This window comes from Rhincodon typus, chromosome 28 (genome assembly GCF_021869965.1).
Source record: "Rhincodon typus isolate 14 chromosome 28, sRhiTyp1.1, whole genome shotgun sequence".
In the NCBI taxonomy this organism is placed as follows: Eukaryota; Metazoa; Chordata; class Chondrichthyes; order Orectolobiformes; family Rhincodontidae; genus Rhincodon; species Rhincodon typus.
The window spans coordinates 41015971-41040413 of record NC_063359.1 but is presented as its reverse complement, the minus strand read 5'-3'; the positions used below and the strand labels follow the sequence as shown (position 1 = coordinate 41040413).

The 24443-nt window shown below is 43.4% G+C and overlaps 1 protein-coding gene across 1 annotated transcript in view; it reads left to right on the top strand.

Annotated features, from left to right (window-relative positions):
* Positions 1 to 24443, top strand: part of adamts13 (ADAM metallopeptidase with thrombospondin type 1 motif, 13) — a 38185-nt gene that overhangs the window by 6476 nt on the left and 7266 nt on the right. The window contains exons 5-15 of the mRNA XM_048613422.1: positions 1848 to 1994; positions 7192 to 7326; positions 7915 to 8065; positions 9020 to 9124; positions 10283 to 10434; positions 11113 to 11176; positions 16948 to 17074; positions 17534 to 17682; positions 18591 to 18711; positions 20133 to 20213; positions 23652 to 23833. Coding sequence (XP_048469379.1) covers positions 1848 to 1994; positions 7192 to 7326; positions 7915 to 8065; positions 9020 to 9124; positions 10283 to 10434; positions 11113 to 11176; positions 16948 to 17074; positions 17534 to 17682; positions 18591 to 18711; positions 20133 to 20213; positions 23652 to 23833 — 1414 coding nt within the window. The remainder of the gene's footprint in view (positions 1 to 1847; positions 1995 to 7191; positions 7327 to 7914; positions 8066 to 9019; positions 9125 to 10282; positions 10435 to 11112; positions 11177 to 16947; positions 17075 to 17533; positions 17683 to 18590; positions 18712 to 20132; positions 20214 to 23651; positions 23834 to 24443) is intronic.

The following is a 24443-nucleotide window of genomic DNA, read 5'->3' as shown; positions in this document are numbered from 1 at the left end:
TCTGTTTAGACCTTTGGAACATTTCTCTCTGCTGCCCTGGTGCCTACAGCTATAAACATTGCAGTTCAACCAATCAGAAGGCGGTCGTTAGGCAGAATTTCCTTCACTCAAAAATCTTTCAAGGTTACTCAGGCTTGAATTTTCCTCTTAACAGTTTCAAACAGCCACATTGTACTGGATAGCTCAAAATACTCAGTATTTGGTTTTCAAGTTGCAAAACTCTCCTGGAACTTCAGTAACAGTGCAGTCTGATTTACATTTCAATTTATAGTCCCTAACAAAGAAAAATGTGATCTCTTGCATACCTCCACCCTTAAAGAAATGAAAGACATTTTCAAATGCATGTCATCACCAGTTGAACATAACACATATATAAAACAACGAAAGAAAATTACATTTATTCACTCTTACTCATTCCTTATGCAGGATTTAAACAATTTCTTGTGACTTACCTCCCAAATAGTCATAAGAATTATGCAGCACAGAAACAGATCCTTTGGTCCAACTCATTCGTGTTGACCAGACATCCCAATCTGATTTAGTCCCATTTGCCAGCATTTGGCCCATATTCCTCTAATCCCTTCCTATCCATGTACCCATCCAGATGCCTTTTAAATGTTGTAATTGCACCAGCATCCACCACTTCCTCTGGCAGCTTATTCCATACACGCATGTGAAAATGTTACCCCTCAGGTCCTTTTTAAATCTTTCCCCTCTCACCATAAACCTATGTCCTCCTGTTTTGGACTCACCCACCCTCGGAAAAAAGACCTTGACTATTCACCCCATGAATAGGGCAATGCTCCTCCGAATTTTATAAACTTCTATAAGGTCTCTCCTCAGCCTCCAATAGCCCAAGGAAAGAGCCCCAGCTATTCAGCCTCTCCCTATACCTCAAACCCTCCAGTCCCAGAAACATCCTTGTAAATCTTTTCTGCACCTTCTCAAGTTTAACAAATCTTTTCTACAGGAGGGTGAATTGTACACAGTTTTCTAAAAGTGGCCTCCCCAATGTCAACGTGACATCCTAATTCCTATACTCAATGTTTTGACCAATGAAGGCAAGTGTGCCAAATGCCTTCTTCACCACCCTGTCTATCTGCAACTCTACTTTCAAGGAACTGTGCACCTACACCTCTAGGACTCTTTGTTTGGCAACATCTCCTAGGGCCCAACCATTAACTGTGTACACCCTATTTCACACAATTATATTCTTGATAATGTGGCAGCCAGGAAAGTGATCAATTTTTACATTGAATGGTTGAATCAATAAACTCCATCAGAACAATATTGTATTTTGAGTTTTAAATTTCTGTACAAAAACCAGCAGATTAGGGTCAGTTATTAGTGTCTCTTTGAAACCATTTTGGACATAGACTTCAAAATGTTAAAAAGCCAATAATAATCCCAAAGAAGTAGTGTACTTTTTCTGATAGTGGTTTAATTTCTTATAAAAGTACCCCACTGACTTCTTTATTCGCAATTCATCAAATCACAATAAGAGTGCACATACCCTTAAGTCACTAACAATGGGTTGGATAATGTACCGGTAGGGTTGAAGTGTGGTTGGGGTTGTGGGTTTGGCTGGAGTTAGGATTGTGTTGCAATTTGGTTTAGGGTTGGGGTCAGATTGGTTAAATTTGGATTTTTTTTGTTGGCTTTGAGTATGACTTGTGTTGACTGAAGGTTAGATTTGAATTTGGATTGGGTTTGCGGTTAGCTTTCGCGTTGTAATTCAGTTTATGGTTGAGATTGGAGTTTGGGCTTGGAGGTGAAATTTGGGGTTCGGACGTCTGTATTGGCACACGTACAAGTTCATATTCACTCCATTTTGTGTCTTTTTTAAGGTTTGACCTAGAATCTGGCAATGGGAATAAGATGGTTCGTGGTGTGACTCAGCTGGGGGGATTGTGCAGCCGGTCATGGAGCTGCGTCATAACTGAGGACACAGGGTTCAATCTCGGCATCACCATGGCTCATGAGATTGGTCACAGGTGAGCTCTGCGGGCACAAGGTCACCACGCCAAGCCCAGAGAAACAAAACGACTATTTCAATTCAGTGAGGCACAAGGCAATTTAGAGAACATAAGAACATAAGAACTAGAAGCAGGAGTAGGCCGTCTGGCCCTTCGAGCCTGCTCCGCCATTCAGTAAGATCATGGCTGATCTTTTCACGGACTCAGATCCACTTACCCGCGTTCTCACCGTATCCCTTAATTCCTTTATTGTTCAAAAAAAATCTACCTTTTTTTAAAAAACGTTTACTGAAGTAGCGTCAACTACTTCACTGGGCAAGGAATTCCATAGATTAACAACCCTCTGGGTGAAGAAGTTCCTTCTCAATTCAGTCCTAAATCTGCTCCCTCTAATCTTGAGGCTATGCCCTCTTGTCCTAGCTTCACCTGCCAGTGGAAACATCCTCTCTACTTCTATCTTATCTATTCCCTTCATAATTTTATATGTTTCTATAAGATCCCCCCTCAATCTTTGAATTCCAATGAATATAATCCCAATCTACTCAGTCTCTCCTCATAAGCCAACCCCTCAACTCCGGAATCAACCTAGTGAACCTCCTTTGCACGCCCTCCAGTGCCAATACATCTTTTCTCAAGTAAGGAGACCAAAACTGCACACAGTACTCCAGGTGTGGCCTCACCAGCACCTTGTACAGCTGCAACATAACCTCTCTGCTTTTAATTTCAATCCCTTTAGCAATGAAGGACAAAATTCCATTTGCCTTCCTAATCACTTGTTGTACCTGCAGACCTACCTTCTGTGATTCATGCACAAGGACACCCAGGTCCCTCTGCATGGCAGCATGCTGCAACTTTTTACCATTCAAGTAATAATCCTTTTTACTATTACTCCTACCAAAATGTATGACTTCACATTTATTTACATTGCCAGACCTTTGCCCACTCACTCAATGTATCTATGTTCCTCTGCAAAGTTTCACAGTCCTCTGCACACTTTGCTCTGCCGCTCATCTTAGTGTCATCTGCAAACTTTGACACCCTACACGTGGTCCCCAACTCCAAATCATCTATATAAATTGTAAATAATTGCGGTCCCAACACCGATCCCTGAGGCACACCACTAGTCACTGACTGCCAGCTAGAATAGCACTCATTTATCCCCACTCTTTGCTTCCTGTTAGTCAACCAATCCTCTATCCATACTAATACTTTACCGTTAATGCCATGCATCCTTATCTTATGCAGTAGCCTCTTGTGCGGCACCTTGTCGAAGGCCTTTTGGAAATCGAGGTACACCACATCCACTGGGTCCCCATTGTCCACCTCGCTCGTAATGTCTTCATAGAATTCCAAAAGATTTGTCAAGCATGACCTGCCCTTCATGAACCCATGCTGCGTCTGCCCAACGGGACAATTTCTATCAAGATGCCTTGCTATTTCTTCCTTGATAATAGACTCAAGCATCTTCCCCACTACAGAGGTTAAACTAACCGGTCTATAATTCCCCATCTTTTGTCTACTTCGCTTTTTAAACAGTGGCATCACATTTGCTGTTTTCCAATCTGCTGGGACTGCCCCAGAGTCCCGCGAATTTTGGAAAATTACCACCAGTGCACCTGCTATTTCTCCCGCCATCTCTTTTAGTACCCTGGGATGCATTCCATCAGGGCCAGGAGACTTATCAATCCTTAGCTCCATTAGCTTGCCCAACACTACCTCTTCCGTAATAATGATTGTTTCCAGGTCCTCACCTACCTTTGTCTCTTTGTCTATTGCTGGCATGTTATTAGTGTCCTCCACTGTGAAGACCGATACAAAATACCTGTTCAATGCCTCGGCCATTTCATCATATCCCATAACTAAATTCCCCTTCTCATCCTCTAAAGGGCCAACGTTTACTTTAGCCACTCTTTTTCATTTTATATATTTATAGAAACTTTTGCTATCTGTCTTTATATTCTGTTCTGGCTTTTCTCATGTTCTATCTTACTTTTCTTTATAGCTCTTTTTGTGGCTTTCTGTTGACCTTTAAAGTTTTCCCAATCTTTTAGTTTCATGCTGTTTTTTGGCCACTTTGTATGCCTTCTCTTTCAATTTGATAGCCTCCCTTATTTCTTTAGACACCCATGGCAGATTACCCCTTTTCTTACAGTCCTTCCTTTTCATTGGAATATACTTTTGCTGAGCACTTTGAAAAATTGCTTTGAAAGTCCTCCACTGCTCGTCAACTGTGCCACCATAAAATCTTTGTTTCCAGTTTACTTTAGCCAAGTCCTGCCTCATTCTATTGTAGTTCCCCTTGTTCAAGCACAGGACCCTGGTATTGGATTTTATCTTCACACTTTCCATCTGTATTCTAAATTCAACCATACTGTGATCACTCCTTCCGAGAGGATCCCTAACTATGAGGTCATTAATTATTCCTGTCTCATTACACAGGACCAGGTCTAGGATAGCTTGCTCCCGCGTTGGTTCCATTACATACTGTTCAAGAAAACTATCACGGATACACTCAACGAACTCCTCCTCAAGGCTACCCTGACCAAGCTGGTTCGACCAATCTACATGTAGATTAAAATCCCCCATGATAATTGCTGTACCATTTTTACAGGCATTAGTTATTTCTTTGTTTATTGCCCGCCCCAATGTGATGTTATTATTTGGTGGCCTATAGACTACGCCCATCAGTGACTTTTTCCTCTTAGAATTTCTAATTTCCACCCAAATGGATTCAACCTCGTTCTCCATAGAACCTATATCATCTCTCAGCACCGTCCTGATGGCGTCCTTGAATATCAGAGCTACACCACCTCCCTTACCTTGCTGTCTGTCCTTCCGAATAGTCCGGTACCCTTGGATATTTAACTCCCAGTCGTGACCATCCTGTAACCATGTCTCCGTAATGGCTACCAAATCATATTCATTCGCAATGATTCGTGCCGTTAACTCATCAACCTTGTTACGAATGCTACGAGCATTCAGGTAAAGTGCCTTTATGTTAGCTTTTTTACCCTCATGATTTCCAACATCTCTAATAATATCTCCTGAGTTATCCTTCCTTTTTGCTTCTTTCATAGTCTGCCTTGAACTTAAACCCTCCTGCACACATGCTGACCTGCTGCTTACCTTTTTATTTACTATCATACTCCCTGTCGTTTTCCCTTTCCCTTCCCCCCAACTCACTAGTTTAAAGTCCTCGTGACCACCCTATTTATCCTTTTCGCAAGAACACTGGTTCCAGATCGGTTCAGGTGGAGACCGTCCCATTGGTACAGATCCCTCCGGTTCCAAAACTGATGCCAATGCCCCATGAAATGGAACCCCTCTTTCCCACACCACTCCCTTAGCCACATGTTTACTTCCCTAATTTTCTTATCCCTAAACCAATTTGCACGTGGCTCGGGCAATAATCCGGAGATTATGACCCTCGAGGACCTGTTCCTTAATTTCGTTCCTCGTGCTTGATAATCCCCAAACAGGTCCTCCATCCTAGCCTTGCCTATGTTGTTAGTCCCAACGTGGATCACAACAACTGGATCCTCCCCCTCCCGCTCCAATTTCCTTTCAAGCCGGTCAGAGATGTCCTGCACCCTGGCACCGGGCAGGCAGCACACCATGCGGGACTCCCGATCCGGCTTGCAAAGGATACTATCTATCCCTCTAACTATAGAATCTCCTATAACTACCACTTGTCTTTTTGCTCCCCCCTCTTGAATGGCCTTCTGCACCATGGTGCCGTCGTGAGCTGGCTCATCCTCCCCACAGCCCTTTTCCTCATCCACACAGGGAGCAAGTATCTCGTACCTGTTGGATAAGGTCAAAAGCTGAGGCTCCTCCACTCCTGAACTCAGGATCCCCCTACCTGCCTCACTTGCAGTCACAGCCTGTTGTCCCTGATCACTAACTGAATTTGAATTACTTAATCTACCAGGTGTGACTGCCTCCTGAAACAAAGCGTCCAGGTAACTCTCCCCCTCCCGGATGTGCCGCAGTGTTTGAAGCTCAGATTCCAGATCTTCAACTCTGAGCCGGAGTTTTTCCAGCAACCAACACTTGCTGCAGATGTGGTCACTGCCGTTCACAATGGGATCAGCCAGCTCTCACATCATACAGCTACAGCACATCACCTGCCCAGCCATCTCTACTTAGTTAATTACTTTATTACTTTATCTCAATTTATGAGTTAAATACTTTCTAATACTTCTCTGCTATGGTCCTTTCAAATAATCAATTAATAGATAAATAAAAAAAGAAAGTAAATTTTTAACCAATTACACAATACAGAAGAAATAGAAAAAGTATAAAAACCTTACCTTACCAACACACCACAGAGTCCTTTTTTTTGGTTAGAGGAGGAGGGCGGGTGGGAGACACTACACGTTTAGTGTCTCGGGTTCAGCCGTTGCCCAAATATATTCCCGGCAGCCCCCTGGTCCTCGCTTGATTCTATGAAAAAAAGAATATGCGGTTAGAGTAATGGGATACAGGGATGGAAAAACTAGGGGAGCAAATAGAATTTGAGAGATGGTAAGGTGAGTGGGATATAGACAACAGAGTGTCTGTCCAAAATAGAGACATTGGAAGGGCATTAGAAATACCATGCGACAGAGAGTGAAGTATAGAGACACCGGGGGCTGAGAATGACAGACAGATGCACTAGGACAGTGTGTGTGTGGGCGGTGGTGGGGGAGCGTGGAGAGCCACTGGGAGAAAGAGTGAGAGATAGATCAATGTGTTAGGGGTGGTAAGAGTGTGGGAGATAGCGACACTGGATGAGAGAGAGTGGGAAATAAAGACACTACGGAGAGAGACAGAGGGAGAGAGATGACTAATGTTAAGATACAGTCAATGAAATTGTAAGTATAGGGTGAAACTATGGAGAAAGACAGGTTCTTTGAAGAGGAGGATTCCATCTACAATGAGAGTCTGTAGCTGGAGCGAGAACTTATCTCTCTGTTCTCATAGAGTCTGTTCCTCATGGAGTGTTACTTTGAGGAAGGTGGTGTGAAGGTTTCAGGGTGATTACAGGGTGGTCACTGACCAAAAATCATACACTAAAAATATTACCTGGACTTTTCTTTGGTCTCAGGTGCTGCCTGACCTGCTGAGATTTTCCAGAATTTTACTGTTCTCAGTCATTTTATGTTTGGGATGAGGTAAGATAACAGCAGTCTCTGCCTTAGTGATGCAAGTTTTCTTCATATATTTTTGGTAGTTTCGGCATCGGTCACGATGGGACTGGAAACAACTGTGTAGACAAAACACACATCATGGCAGCAGAGGGTGGCTACAACAGCATTGATCTGACCTGGTCTGAGTGCAGTCGGGAGCAGTTTGTAAAGTTCCTCAGGTAAAGCTTTCCTCGCCCCGTTGCCCAGCTCTGCCTTTTCTCCAGCACATGTTGTAAGACTGATAGTGCCATGCCGCAACACACCAAATGTGGATCAGTATCATCCACAAACTTGGAAATATTACAATTACCCCATACATCCAAATCATCGATATAGATTGTTAAAAGCTGGAGGTCCAAATGTTCATCCTTGTGATAGCTACTGGTCACATCCTGCCGTCCTGAGATGAGATGTTAAACTTGGGCCCCAAGTACCCTCTCAGGTGAATGTTAAAAGTGCCATGGCATCATTTGAAGAAATGCAGAGGGTTTTATTCCTCAATGAAGATTGTAAACAAAAAAATGCTTAGGTGGTCATTCCTGTTTGTGGGGGGTGCTGTGCACAAATTGGCCTCTATGTTTACCGCATTAGAACAGTGATGCACTTCAAAATTATATAAAATTAGCTGTCAAGCATGTTGAGGCCTGTGGCTCTGAAAGTTGCTTTATAAATGCTAGTTATTTATTTGAGTGCTGCACCTTAAGCACATCAATACGTAAATTGATTTCCAGTTAATACTAATTGATTTCTTGTGTTTATTATGACAGCACCAGCCAAGCAACTTGCTTGAATGATCTGCCAGCAACAGAGTCCGATCTTTCTGGTCAGAAACCAGGCCTGTTCTATGGGGTAGATGACCAATGCAAGATAGCCTTTGGAGACAAGGCATCTGCCTGCACTTTCAGCAGACACGACATTGTAGGTGGTGCTCGAAACTGACCAATGCCTTGCACTCTGCTTTAGGCTAAATCGGAAATCCTATGTAATAGAATCACAAAGCACAGAAGGAGTCCGTTGTGTCTGAGCTGGCTCTTTGGAAGACCTATCCAATTACCTTATTTACCAATGTAAAAGTTGCATTTTTGAGTCCAAGTTGTTGACAGAAGTACTTTCCAGGGCTGTACATCCATGCCCATTCTTGGGTACTGCCCTTATGACGCAGTTTGGTGGTTGCTGACCATGGTTCTGAATTCAGCATTCTACAGCTGTCCCAGATTAACAATTTCTAATGGTTTAAATGAGAAAAATGCAATTGTGAAAATGACTCATTAGACTGTTCCCACTAACTCTGCTTCCAAAACTAGCATGAAATTTAAGAAAAACTAAAATTTGCAGACCAATGTTGAGTAGAGTTATATCTGAGATCAACTGACACCCCAGTATAGATGGTCATCCCGCTAACTCATTTATTCGTCATATACCTGTGAACGTCAGCTTTTCAAGTACTTTTTCAATCCCCTTTTTTCGATCTTTCAGGTGGTGTATTCCAGATCACAACAACCTATTGAGTAAAAAAGAATAATTTCTCTCAGATAACAGAAGAGAGAGGAGTAGGGGGTGGGGGGAATGCGGAGGACTATAGGTGGGCTTGCATCAATTTTCCAAATCTCAGTCCGAATCCTGTCTCCAACCGCAGCTCAGTCTCTGCCATACTCTGTGGACTGACTCAAATCTCTCAAACACAGCCCCGTCCTGTCTCCGTTTGAACTGGGCAAGTGCTGCTCACTGAACATGCTTATACCTTGTAACAGTCCTGCTGCTATTGAAGAGGGGTCTGTGAGAAATTCACATTGATCTCATATTTTCTCTGTTTTTTAACTCCGTTATAATTCACACTGTCAGTAAATAATGGGTTCTTTTGTTTCTGCGCAGGATGTGTGCAATGTTCTATCATGTCACACAGATACAGCAGATCCGACCATGTGCACCCGTTTGTATATTCCCCTCCTGGATGGCACAGAGTGCGGCACCAACAAGGTACAATTGATTGTAATAACCATTGTAAACACCAGGCTGGAATCCTGTCAACAGGCAGTGAAAGGGGCTAGTGGATAATCTTCATCTCTCTGAGGCAGAAAATCAGGTGTTTGATGCCCATTCTGAAATCAATAGCCCCTAATCCTGGCTGACATTCCTAACGGAGCACTTCACCGTCAGAGCGTCAATACCCAGGGAGCGCCGCACTGTCTGAAGGTCAGTGCTGAGGGAGTGCCACACTGTCGGAGGGTCAGTACTGAGAGAGTGCCACACAGTCAGAGGGTCAGTGCTGAGGGAGCGCTGCACTGTTGGAGGGTCAGTGCTGAGGGAGCGCCGCACTGTCAGAGGGTCAGTGCTGAGGAAGTGCTGCACTATGAGAGGGTCAGTGCAGAGGGAGCGCCGCACTGTCGGAGGGTCAGTGCTGAGGGAGTGCCGCACTGTTGGAAGTTAGTGCTGAGGGAGTGCCACACTGTCGGAGGGTCAGTACTATGGGAGCGCCACACTGTCGGAGGGTCAGTGCTGAAGGAGTGCTGCACTGTCGGAGGGTCAGTGCTGAGGGAGAGCTGCAGTGTCGGTGGTTCAGTGCTGATGGAGCGTCGCACTGTCGGAGGGTCAGTGTTGAGGGAGAGCCGCACTGTCGGAGGTTCAGTGCTGAGGGAGCGTCACACTGTCGGAGGTTCAGTGCTGAGGGAGCGTCGCACTGTTGGAGGGTCAGTGCAGTGCTGAGGAAGTGCTGCACTATGAGAGGGTCAGTGCAGAGGGAGCACCGCACTGTTGGAGGGTCAGTGCTGCCTTTTTGGATGTGCTGGTTTGGATGAGACATTTAATCAAGTCCTCATCTGTCTTCTCAGATATACATAAGTGATCTAGTGATTCTGTGTGAAGCCAGGCAGCTGAGTTCTGTCAGGTATCATGATCAGTGTTAATCCCTCAGTCAACATCAGTAAAGAAATATATTATCACTTTGATGTGTGTGCGATCTTACTGTCTGTAAATTGGCTTGTGCATTTCCTCTGGAATCACAGACACAGCACATCAACAGCAATTCATAACCCTGAGTCATGAAAAGTGCTAAAGAAATGTACGTTTTCCCCTGTCTTTGTGTAACTAATTCGTTGAATGGGAAACACTTACAGCTAATCTTATTTCCATCACCAGTGGTGTTTGAAAAGGAGCTGCACATCTCTTGGGGACCTGGATGTGATTGGAGTTGTTCATGGATCCTGGTCTAGTTGGAGTCCGTTCAGCAGCTGTTCACGAAGCTGTGGTGGAGGGGTTATTCTCCGACACAGATACTGTAACAATCCAAGGTAAATGGACAGTTCCTGAGAGCAAAATATGGGGCCGGAAACTTTCCGTTTGGCCCCTTGAACCCCATTTCCACCTTCCAATGAAACTGTGACTGACATGTATCAGCTTTGCTCTGTTTCCCTTGATACTGAACAAAATCTATCAGCCTCAGTTTGAACTACTCCAATGATCCCTGTATCTGGAATTCCCTCCTTTAACCTCTTCACCTCTATCTTTAATCCTCTAAAACATAGCTCAGTGATCTCACCTAAATTCTTTCATCTGGCACCATGTCAACTTTTGTTTTTTACATTCTTACAAAGAATTTTGGGGCATCTTAGTACATGAAACGTGCCAAATAAATGGGTTTTGTTGACGGATTGGAGACTGCTGGCCTGCGTGTAGCCCTCTCTGGGCTACTCACTTTATGTGACTGGTTAGCTTGTTTGGTTGGAAGGCTGGTTTGCCAATGGTGTGGGTTCAGTTCCTGCACTGGCTGAGGTTACAACGAAATGATTTTCTTTCTCAACCTCTCCCCTCGCCTGAGGCTTGGTGACCCTCAGGTTAAACCACCACCAGTCATCTCTCTCAAATGAGAGAGCAGCCCTATGGTCTAATAAGATTGTGGTGATTTTGCATTTTATCACCAGACAACTTGACCAACGTTTTGATTATAACGTTTTATTTGGATTTTCTAGACCTGCTTTCGGTGGCCGTAAATGCGAGGGAGTGGATATGGAGGCCATCATGTGCAACACACAGGTACGGAGGATTGTGTCAGAATCAGAAAGACAGGCTCCTGGAAGGTAACACACAGAATACACGCTCAGCTTACATTCAAAAGGGCATCCAATCAGGTACAGCATGGGCAGATGGACATAAGCCTAACTTTAACTTGAGAGGACCAGTTCATAAAATTGGGAAGATTTGAAGTTGTAAAGGCAGCAGATACACATGAACATCACCACGTGTGATAAAGGCAAAATCCTGGAAACCAGAAACAAACACAGAGAATTGCTGGGGAAACTCAACAGGTCTATCAGCAGCTGGGGACAGAGAAATAGAGTTAGCATTTCAGGTCATAGAAACTAGAAAATAGGAGTAGAAATAGGCCATTCAACCCTTCAAGCCTGCTCTACCATCCCATTTGAGCATGGCTGATCATCCAACTCAGACCCCTGTTCCTGCTTTTTGCCCATATCTTTGATCCTTTTAGCCTTAAGAACTATATCTAATCCCTTCTTGAACATATTTAATGTTTTGGCGTCAACCACTTTCTGTGGCAGAGAATTCCACAGGCTGCTATTCTGCGTGACGACATTCCTCCTCAGCTCAGCCCTAAATGGCCTACTCCTTATCTTTAGACTGTTATTGCTGGTTCTGGACTTCCCCCACAATTAGGAACATCTTTCCTGTGTTTACCCTGTTTAGTCCTGTTGGAATTTTATAGCTTTCTATGAGAACCCCCTCAACCTTCCAAACCCCAGTGAATACAGTCCTTACCCAGTATGACTCCTCTTCAGAACTGAACACTGTCACAGCCTGTAAATTCCCCTCCAAGTTACTCACCATCCTGACTTGAAAATATATCGCCATTCCTTCACTGTTGCTTGGTCAAAATCCTTGAACGTCCCCCCTAGTAATGGGTGTCCATGCACAACATGGACTGCAGCAGTTCATCACCACCTTCTCCAGAGTAACTAGTGATCAGCAATAAATGCTGACCTCATCAATGATGCTCACATCCCGTAAATGAAAATAAGTAACATTCTGAAGGAAATTGATAAGTAGATCTGTGGAATTTGTTCCCTGTGGAAAGGGGATCAAATCACAGGAATACTGAGAGAGTTTGGAGTAAAAGAGGAATTCAGGGAAAGGGTGATCAAGTTGAAGAATAAATTCCCAGGAAGTTTTTCACACAAAGGGTGGTGAGTGCCTGGAATGCACTGCCAGAGGAGGTGGCGGAGGCAGACACAATAGCAACATTCAAGAAGCACCTGGACAAGTACATGAACAGGAAGGGAATATAGGGACAAGGGTTCTATAAGTGAAGACAGTTTTAGTTTGGAATGGCAAAATGTGTCGTCACAGGCTTGGAGGGCCGAAGGGCCTGTTTTTGTGCTGTATTGTTCTTTGTTCTGAGAGTGGATTTAAGCAGAGAATGAAAATAGAGTCAAATAGATGTTATGAAGGCTTCACATTTAATAATTTTTAGGATCCTGGCTTTGAAGGATTGTGGATTGTGCTGTAAAGGTGACAAATATTTTGTATTCATATATAAAGCAGAAAACGGAAGTTTGAATTTTTTTCATTTAACTCAAAGGAAAGTGGAACCATAATGGTCACTTCATGGTTACACAAGAGAGAATAATTTTGCTGTAAGATGGTAAAAGTTAACAACTGCCTGGCAATATGATTTGAATTGGTTTAACTTGCATTACAAATCTCCAAAAATCCAAGAAAAGAAGTAAGGTTTGATGACTTTGCAAAAAGAAAGAAAACTTCAAATTCAAACCGAGACCTAAGTTCAACTGGACCAGCTACCAAATTGACGGGGTCTCAGCTGACAGCAACATGATACTATCACCAAAAATCAAAAACAAACTGTGAAGGGAGTGACCTCATTTTCCACCCCTTTTGGTTCACAAGCTTTGTACCTTTCTGGCCTGCAATATTCCTAAACAAAAGACTGTTTGTTTCATTTATTTATCCTACATGTGAATGAACATGTATATGTTAGGAACTAAAGGAAATATAGTTTATATTTGAATTGGTAATTAACAATCTGTTTTGCCAGATGTTAGAGGATATGTTTATTACAATGAATAGGTTTTGGTTTTTCTTGCTTATTGATGAAATCTGATGTAAGTTTGCTTTGTCTTAGGGAGTGCTCACAATAGGTCATTAGAGCCATCCTAGAGATAAACTGGCCAAATTTCACATTTGTAATGACAAATACTGGAATAGTGGAGCTTGATTTCCACTGCACTATTCCCACCAGTACAGTTGGTTCTGCTATAACGCATGTTCCAGCAATGCAAATTGGCGATAATGTGACTGATGAATAGGGGAACGCTATTTCTGTAACGCAACTCCATCAGTGTGCGGAGGAGTGCGCATTGACATCACATGGTTGTTTTGCGGGCTTTATCCGAGCATGTACAATGTTAAAAAGTCTGTGCACCGCCATCACATGATCATTTCTCAAACGTTGTCCTGAAGTGTTTTCTGTGAGAGGTACAGTACCCTGTGATTTTCGGGTATTTTTGCAAATTCTATTGTGTTACCCACAAAAATGTGAGGACAAAATGACAAGAATGTTAGCTAGAAGCTCCCTGGTGATATAATTGTGGGTGTTGAACGTAAAAGAAAGGCTATAACACAGGAAGAAAAGCTAGATGTTATAAAGCATTTTGAGTGTAATGGGAGAACGTGATGTAATTTGTGTGACAGGAATAAAGGACTCTACCTTACGCATCATTAGAGACAATGCAGAAAAGATTAAAGCAAGCTGTATTGCCGGAACAAGTTTGAGTGCTAGCAATCTATGAGGTCACCGACAAAGGAACGTGAGGAGATGGACCGGCTTCTAAGTGCGTGGGTAGAAGATCAAACAAAAAAGCGATCTGGGACCACCTTTCTCACCATAAAAGAGAAAGCCTTATCAATTTATGAAGCTCTAACAAAAAAAGAGCTGAAAATCCTGCAGGTGTGCCTGCTTTTCGTGCTGGCAGTGGCTGGTTTGCTGGTTTGAAGAACCGCTACGCTTTTTGTAAGGTAAAGTTATGTGGTGAAGCTGCCAGCGCAGGCAAGGAGCATGTGATAGCATTTCCTCCCAAAGTAAAAAAATTAATTGACGAACAAGGCTACAACTTAGAACAAATTTTCAGTCTGAATGAGACAGGTTTATAAAGGCAGTGAATGCCATCAAGAACCTGCATTTCTATGAATTAAGGACATGCTTCAGGCTTTAAGATGACAAGGGATCATACGACTCTGCTGCTGGGTGCCAACGCCAATGGAGACTTAAAACTTAAGCCTGTGGTGGTGTAACATTCTGCCAACCCGCGAGTCTTCGAAGGTTACCTTAAGTCTACTCTAAGCATCTACTTTAGGTCAAGCAAAAGAGGTTTGATGACGGGACAAATTTTTTCTGACCTTATTGTTAATGTTTTGGAAGATGTTTTCAGAAAGCATTGCAGGGAAAAATACTTGGATGTCAAGATTCTTATCCTGCATAATGTGCCAAGCTATCCTCCCAACATTGGTGAGCTTTCTGAAAACATCAAAGTGCTATTTCCGCCCCCAAACACAACCTCTCTCCTTCAACCATGGACCAAGGTGCAATAGCAGCTTTTAAAGCTTATTATTTAAGGAACATATTTAAGAGGCTGATTGCAGCCACTGAGGGGGATAAGGACAGTGTTCTTCAATTTTGGAAGCGCTTTAACATCAAGAATGCAGTTGACATTATCTTGCAGCCCTGGGGTGATGTCAGTAAGGACTGCTTGCATGCAGTTTCGCAGAAGCTTCTCCCAGATTATTTTCAAGATTTTAAAGGCTTTGATCTGTCAGATGAGCTCCCAAGAATCAAAGAACATTGTATTGATCTTGCAAAGCAAGTTGGATTTGAAGAAGTGGAGAGTGAGGATGTTGAAGAGCTGCTTGAGTCCCACTGTGAAGACCTCTTTACAGCTGATCTACAACAACTTGTCGCTGAGGGGGAATTGGAAGCTGGAGGTGAAGAAAGTGAACTCCAGGATGCAGCACCACGAGAGCTTTTTACTTCTGTTTTGTCTTCTATCCTGAGGGAAATTGAGAAGCAGTTGCAGCTCTTAGAGGACAATGATTACAATGCAGAATGCAGCAGCGTAGCAGTTCATGGATAAAATCTTACTTGGCACACTGTGAACAGCTTCTTCATGAAAGAAGAAAAAGGGCAAAGCAGCAAAAATTGGATGTCTGTTTTAAGCCAACCCCCAAGAAACAGTGAAAAGGCAATGAACCACAGCCATCCGTTCCTGGATTAACTATTTCTCGCCCTAACCCTGCAACCACAACTGCACCTAAAGGTGATGTTGATGATGACAATGACCCTCACCCCCAACCTCAAATCCTTCTCCACCATCAAGTCACATTGACATTTTTTTCAGGGTAAGGTGTTACATTTACTTTTACTTCATTATTAGAAATGAATTAAACATTTATTCAAACTGTTTTATCCTTTGTGTTAGGCTTTTGAGTGATTTTTGAGCCATTTTGAGTGATATTTTTTGGTGGTCTGCCCCTAACCCCACTTTTCCCATAGGCCCCGTTATTTCTATAGCACAATTTTCTACAATGCGATGTTGCACAGGAACGCAACCATCATGTTATAGCAGAACTGACTGTATAGTGACACTGCATTTTATTTTTAAAGAAACCACTGAGAGGACACTGGAACAATTGTTTTAAACAAGGAATTTCTTGGTAGTCACATAGTTTGTGATAACTCTTTGTTTGCTGGAGACCACCAGCCTGTGTGTTTGAGTGTTAGACTCCAGTTTCTGCTTTGGAGATTGTTTGGAGTAGTTTCTGACCAGCCTGCTGAGGAAAAGAGCTCACCAACACAGCTCTCCTGTTTCTGACAACAAATTCTAATGTGAAGCCTGATTACTCTCTTGAAGAACGTCTGGAAATATCCTCAATACAGTGTATGTAAAGATTCCAGAGACAACTGCCAACACTTGGTGACACCCATCTACAAAAGCTAGAACACCAGATCAACAGTAAACATTGCAACCCTTATCCTTCAGCCTTCCAGAACTAACCATCATTGACTGAAAGTGTTTTTTTTCCCCAAATGGATCTCTCCAGGGAGGGGGACGAAGGGGGTGTGTGGGGGGGAGGGTGGTGTGGGGGGTGAGAGAGAGAGAGAGAGAGAGATCCATTTTCCTCATGTTCCCGGTGTGAATGAGTGCAACTTTGTGCGTGCATGCATTTTCAAATTGTATTAACCAGCTTTATCACTTTGGCAAATAAAACTCGCTTTCGCAATAAATCGATAATTTTGTTGTTTATTCAAAAAAACTGGTTGATGGATCTTTTTATTTTGAATTCAATATAGAAAAAAAAATCTGAGTAACCATGTCAGAAACTGGGTAAAACAGTTAAAATGCAGTAATGGGACAAGGAAGTGATAGATTGCGGACCTTCAGCTTCGGGCTTGCCTTGGAAACTAGTTCTGTCTGTGCAGAATTAGGGATTATACCAAGGTAGATAGGTCAGGCTGAAGTCCTAACCCTGTGCTGTATTCTGAGATTATTTGACGGAACAGCTTTACCCTATATCTAACTCTATGCTGTCCCTGTCCAGGGAGTGTTTGATGGGACAGTGTAGAGGGAGACTGTATTTAACCCCATCCTGTCCCTACCCTGGAATGTTTGGTACAGACAGGGTGACGTTAGTAATTGTCTAAAGGATGGCTGCACTGCTCTTGCTTCAAGTACTTCTCATGGTTATGTGCTGTTTCCCCCCTCCTATTCCTTTTGCAGCCCTGCCAGGGAACTCAGTTGGATTTTATGGCTACACAGTGTTCTGACACCAATTCTCAGCCTCTCTACCAATCCTCCAGTGTTCCAGTTTACTACAAGTGGTTGCCTGCCCTTGGCTATGCAAAAGGTAAAATCTGAATGAATTATGTAACATTAATATTAGATACTTGTTTGGGTGAAATGCTGATAGGAGGCCATTTGGTCTTTCTTTGTAACTTGTTCTTTGAAAAAGTTGTCTGTATCTCTTTCTGTTTCCCCATAGCCTTGCAAATTTCTCATTTCAAACATTTATTTAATTATATTTTAAAAGAAGTTCCTATTGAATCTGCTTCAACTCCTTCCTCTGACAGTGCATTGCAAATCACAACTGGTTCTTAAAAATGTTCCTCTCCACTTCCCCTCTATTATTTAATCTGTGCCATCTGTAACCACCCTGGTACAATAACACCTTGGTCTGATCACTGTTGTTGGGAAGGAATAGTTCTGTACCTGTATTATTGTTTGATAACCTCCTGTTGTACATACTCTCATCATGCTGATTAAGCTGCTGTTGGATATTGATGCTGTTCTGTTTGCCTGTTCCCAGGTAATGTGCTGTGTAAGCACTTGTGTCGAGCAGAAGGAAAAAGTTTCATGGTGAGCCGAGGGGACAGTTTTGTGGATGGGACCAGGTGTGAGATAAGTGATCCAGAGACAGCACCATCGTATAAACTGTGTGTCACAGGACGTTGTAGGGTAAATACTGAGCACCAGTTTAATCCCTCAACATTGCTGTGAGACCCTCATGTGACACTTAGCTTGTGCCCAGCATCTCACTCTCAGCCCCTCACCCCCAGTGTCCCTCACCTCCAGTGTCCCTCATTCCCAGTACTGCTAACTACCTGTGCCCCTCACTTCCAGCCTCCCTTACACACTATCCTTGTGTCCAACCTTTCTCATTCTATGTCCCTCACTCTCCATGCCCCTTACTCTCTGTGCCTCACATCTACCATCTCTCATGCATTGGTTTTGATTCCCAATGTCTTGCCTTCTGTGTCCCTCCCTCTGTATTTTAGAATCTTTGATTTGATTTGCTTTCATTTATTATTGTCACATACTGAGATACAGTGAAAAGTATTGTTTTGCATGCTATTCTGACAAATCATACCTTGCATAAAACATCAGGGTAAGCGAACAGAATGCAGAATATAGTGTTACAGCTATGGAGATGGTGCAGAGAAAGATGAACTCTAATATATGAGAGATCCATTCATAACACTGATAACAGTGGGAAAGAAGCTGTTCTTAAATCTGTTGGTACGTATTTTCAAACTTTTGAATCGTCTGCCCAACCGAAGAGGGTGGAAGAGATTATAATCAGAGTGTCAGGGCTCTTTGATAACGTTGGCTGCTTTCTCAAGGCAGCAGCAAATATAGACAGAGTCAATGGAAGAAAGTTGTGGTTGACTGGGCTATGTTCACGACTTTCTGTCACTTCTTGTGGCCTTGGGCAGAGCAGTTGCCAAGCCAAGCTATGATGCATCCATTTCTGTGGTGCATCTATAAAAATTGGTAAGAGTCATTGTGGACATGCCGCAGTTGCATTGAAGTCCATGATTTTATTTCTTGTGTTACTGATTCTGTTGTACATGGTCATTTTGCAGATATTTGGCTGTGATGGAAAGTTGGATTCTGGCCAGATACTGGACAATTGTCGGGTGTGTGGAGGCAATAATTCCAGCTGCCGAGAACTAGTCGGCTCCTACAAGAAGGGTATCCCCAGAGGTAACCAGCACTGACAAGACCATTGTAAAAAACTGGCCAGAATTATCGCTTCTTATTCTGTTCCATTACCTCCCAGGGTAGGAGGACAGAGAATTGTCACAACCTGAAACCTCACACCAAGATTTTTCTTCATTCATGGGACGTGCGTGTCACTGACTAAGTCAATATTTATTGTCCATCCTTAATTTCTCTTGGAAAGGTGACAGTGAGCTGCCTTCTTAACCCACTGAAGTCCTAGGGGTATAGAGGTATAGTGCTGTTAGTGAGAGAGTTTCAGGATTTTGACCCAGTCTTAGGCTAAATTTCCAATTTCAGATCTTGAGTTGCAACATACATCCCAGTCCTATCCTATTCTTGTCCAAAATCCATACACACACCTTCAAGCAGGAGCCAGCAGATGGGGATGGAGGAGGAACTAAAGCAGGTCATTCGGCTAATTGAGCTTTTTCCATCAATCCATTTTGACCCTGGCTGATCTGTGCTTCAGCTCCATTAGTCCATCTTACTTCTGTAAACCTGAATGCCCTTGCCAAACAAGAATCTATCAATCCCAGATTTCAAAGTTTTGGTTGAACCGAGTCTCTGCAGCTTTTGTAGAGAGGGAGTTCCAGACTTTTACTCCCCCAGTGTTTTCTGACATCATTCCTGAACGGTCTGGCTCAAGTTTTAAGGTTCTGCTCCTGTTCTAGACTCCTCCGTGCCCATCCTTGCCCCAAACCAGAGGAAACAGTTTATTTCCAGCTACCTGGTTGAACCCTTTAATCATCTTAAACACCTCAATTACATTACCCTGAAATCTCTATTCTCTACAATCTGTTGTCATAATCACTATCCCTTCTCGAAGAGATCAGCTTTGGAGTTGGAGCATTACAGCATCAGAAGTAGTTTCCTTCACCCCTTGAGCCTGTTACCTACTCAATCCCCACATCCTTCGATTTCCTTAGTGCTCAAAAATCTGTTGATTTGATCCTGCTTTGAACATGCTCAATGACTGTGTGTCCACAGCCATTTAGGGTGGAGAATTTTAGATTTCCAATCTTCCGAACTAAACAGTTTCTCTCCACTTCAGTTGTAATGACCATCCTGTCACACTGTCCCCATGCCCTAGACTCTCTAACCTGGGCAAACACCATCTCAACATCTATCCCCATCTACCTCAAAGAATTCAAGATATTTCAACGAGATCATCTCTCATTCTTCTAACCTTCCAAGAATATGAATGCATTCCATCACCAATTAGCTTCTCTCCTCTCTGTCTTCAGTTACACAAGGATGGGGCTACGAGATCTGAATGAAATGTTGGGAGCTGAGTTTAATTGGGGTTTAACTGAGGGCTCGGTGGGGAAGAGTGTATTTTTCATTTCTGCTCCCTTCAGTGAGTGCACCTCAATAAATGATGATGCTTTTCTTTTGAATTACAGCTTATGTCACTTTTCTCACAGTCCCACCTCGGTCTACAAGTGTTCGAGTCTCCAACACCCAGGCTGTGTTCTCCCATCTTGGTAAGGAAACCAGAATGTTCAGTTTGACAGGATTTAAAAAGGAGACCTTTCTGTGAGACCCTACACCCAGCTTTGATCAGGAATGATCAGGACCAGAACCAGAAAAAGGGTTTCATTAGATCACATTAGTGGATCGGGAAGGCATTGGCCTATTAGTTTTTTTTTATTCATGGGATGGGGCTGTCAATGGCCAGGCCAGCATTTATTGCCCTATCCCTAATTCCCCAAAGGGCAGTTAACGGTCAACCACATTGCTGTGGGTCTGGAGTGATGTAGGCCAGACCAGGTAAGGATGGCAGTTTCCTTCCCTAAAGGACATTAGTGAACTGGATGGGTTTTTCCAACAATGAACAATGGATTTGTGGTCACCAGTAGACTCTCAATTCCAGATTTTTTTAAATTGAATTCAAATTCCACTATTTGCTGTGGTAGAATTCAAACTTGGGTCCCCAAAACATTAGCTGAGTTTCCTGGATTAATTGTTCGGATTAATAGTTTCCCCTCATCCAAGTCATTGATGTAAACTGTAAAACGTTAAGGTCCAGAACCCTGCAGGACCCCACTTGTCACATCCTGCCAATCAGACAAAGACCCATTTATATATCCTCTCTGTTTTCTGCCAGCCAGCCAGTCTTCTATCCATGCTGGGATTTACCATCTGTACCATGAGCTCCTACCTTGCACAATAACTTTTATGTGGAACATTGTCAAATGTCTTCTGGAAATCCACGTACAGGATATCAATGGGCTCCCCTTTATCCACAGTGCATGATACTCCTTCAAAGGATTCTAATCCTGGAGATACCACATTTCTAGTAATAATAATTTCTCCAAGTTGCTCTCTTCCTTAAACGTCCAGTGTTACTCTAGTATTATTTTGATTATTTTTGTTGGCACTCTCTGTGGTGAAGATAGAAGGAAAATAATTATCCATAACGTCTGCCATTTCTCTATTATCTACTATTCATTCCCCATTCTCAACCCCTCTATAGGTACAACCCTCGTTTTAATTAATCCTTTCCTTTTTAGATTCCAATAGAAACTCTTGTTATTTGTTTTTGCGTTTCTAGCTGGCTTCCTCTCATGGTGTAATTTATTAGCCCTGATTAATCTTTCAGTTATTACCTGTTGGTCTTTGTCTTCTGACCTGCCACTCACATTTGCACAGTGACATGCTATTTCCTTAAGCTTGATGCTCTTCTTATCTTGTTTAATAAATGGATTGTGGGATCTCCCCTCAGAATTTTTCACTAAAGAAAGTTGTTGGAGCTATGGGCTGACAAGTGCCTGGCTGCTGATGGATTTCATCCGGAGATCTTAAATAAATGGCTAGTGAGCTAGTGCCTATAATTTTCCAAACTGCCTTGATTCGGAACTGTCCCTTTAGATTGGAAGATAGCAAATGTAACTCCTTTATTGAAAAAGGGAGGGAGCCAGAAAGGAGAAAACTCCAGGCCAGTTAGTTTAACACCTGTCACAGGGAAAATGTTTGAAACTATTTTTATGACGTTACAGCACGACACTTGGACACATTCAGGGTAATCAACAGGACTTGCTTGTTAAGTTAATGATAAGGTTCGGAGGGCATTAAGAGGGTGGATGTTGAGAGGATGTTTGTTGTTAAGGGAGAATCCAGACTAAGGGTCACTGTTTAAAATTGACAGTTGTACATTTAAAACAGAGATGAGTTGATTTTCTTTGGTTTTCTTTTTCCCCCTGTGAGTTTTTGGGAATTATCGTCCTGATAAAGGTCATGGAAACAGAGTCCTCGAATATTTTTAAGGCCGAGACTCTTCTTAAACAAAGGTGTGAAAGAATGCATCAGTTCCCTTTGGATGTTTTTTGTTTCCCTTTGGGGCGGCACGGTGGCTCAGTGGTTAGCAGTGCTGCCTCACAGCGCCAGGGACCTGGGTTCAATTCCACCCTCGGGCGACTGTCTGTGTGGAGTTTGCGTATTCTCCCTGTGTCTGCACGGGTTTCCCCCGGGTACTCTGGTTTCCTCCCACAGTCCAAAGATGTGCAGTTTAGGTGGATTGGCTATGCTAAATTGCCCATAGTGTTCAGGGGTCTGTAGGTTAGGTGGGTTATAGTGGGATGGGTCTGGGTGGGATGCTTCAAGGGTCAGTGTGGACTTGTTAGTCCGAAGGGTCTGTTTCCACACTGGAGGGATTCTATGATGTTTCAGTTCCATCTTCTCTTTGGATAAAGAAGTATCTCTAAATTCCCAATTAGATTGATGAGTGACAGTATTATATTGGTGGCCAGCTTTGGATGTTGAAACATCTCTGGATCTTGCACATCAAAGCACTTCACCAACAGGTTACCCCTCAGCCTTCTCCTTTCCACTCTGCACTTCCCGGGAAGCATATTCTCTCAGCTGTAATAACATCCTTGTGAATCTTATGTGCACCTTCTTCAGTATTTCAATATCCTTTTCATAACGTGGAGATCTGAAGAAGATTAAAGCCTGCACCTCCCCCTACAACACTGATGTGCAGAGTGAACCGAGGGTATCTAAGCAACAGGAGGAGGGTATCATTATGGAATGTCCCGGACCATAGCTGGCCATAAATCTAACTGAGAGCCTGGCAGCTTGGGACAGGACCCTTGTCACTGGCAATTTAAAACCACAGTTGGTCATATCGAGTAGAAACAGAGTGGGTAAAACTTGCTCCTCTCTATCTCCATAACTACCTGCAGCTCCTCAAACCTCTGACCTGTCTGTGCTCCTCCAGTTCAGGACCTTGAACTTCCCTGATTTCTATCACCCCTCGTTGATGACTGTGCCGCAGTTGACTGAGCTCCAAACTCTGCAATTCTCTCCTTAAACCTCTCGACCTTTCAACCTCTGAATCCTCCTTTCAAACAACCTTAACGCCTAGCTCTTTAAACAAGCTTGGGTCACCTGTCCCAACAATTCTTGTTGTGGCTTTTTTAGAATTTATTCATGGAATGTGAGGGTTTCTGGCAAGACCAGCTTTTATCACTAATCGCCGTTGAGAGGGTGGGGTGGTGAGCCACATTCCTAAAGAGAACCGAAAGGCCTGCTCAGCTATTTCAGAGGGCTGTGAGGAGTCAACCACATTGCTGTGGGCCTGGAGTCATGTGTAGGCCAGGCTGGGTTACAACAGCAGAATTCCTTTTCCAAAAGGAGCCAGATCTGGATTCTGTGACAATTTGGTAGTTTTAGGCTGGCCCTCACTGAAGAAATTTGTGTTTTCCCAATTTATTTAATTAATGGAACTTGATGTCCCCAACACGATGGGACCTGAGCTCATGTTCCAACTTGAACAATTGAATTCCTAATGAATCCAGGCCTCTGGATTCCATGTTCAGTAACATAATCACTTTGTAGATATCAAGTTTAATCTCTCTATGAAAAGATTTGGGATATTGAAGGTACTCTATGAATACAAATTGTTATGGTCGTTGTTACAGGGGTTAAGATTAAAGGTCAGTACATTGTGGCCGGGACCCAGAAAATTTCACTCAATGTCTCGTACCCGAGCAGCCTGGAGGACAACAAGATCGAGTACCGGCTGTACCTGACACAACAGAAACTACCGGACACAGAGGAGATTGTCATTGATGGACCCACCAGTGACACCATTGAAATACAGGTGGGAAGGAGAGAAAAGCCTATCATCAGAGGGGACCTGAGGAAAACCTTCCCTCTGGAGGGTAGGGGTCGGGGGTGGGGTGTGTGGTCTCTGGAATTGACCGCTATGTTTGGTGGTTCAGGCAGAAACCCTTGATTCATTGAAAAGGAACCTGGATCTGCTCCTGAAACACTGAAACCTGCAAGGTCACGGTCCGGGGGCTGGGAAATGGGATTAGAATAGGGACTAGTTTATTCAGCTGGCAAAGGTACGATGGGCTGAATAGCCTCTTTCTGTGCTGTGGAACATTTTATCGTTCGATTAACAATTGCTGCTACCATGTCTTTCTAATGCGATATTTGAGAAATGACTAATTACAAAGAATGTAACAGGTTATTTGGCTTTATTTGTCGGAGGGTCAGTGCTGAGGGAGCACCGCACTGTCGGAGGGTCAGTGCTGAGGGAGTGCAGCACTGTCGGAGGGTCAGTGCTGAGGGAGTGCCGCACTGTCGGAGGGTCAGTGTTGAGGGAATGCCGCACTGTCGGAGGGTCAGTGCTGAGGGAGTGCCGAACTGTCGGAGGGTCAGTGCTGAGGGAGCGCCGCACTGTCGGAGGGTTAGTGTTGAGGGAG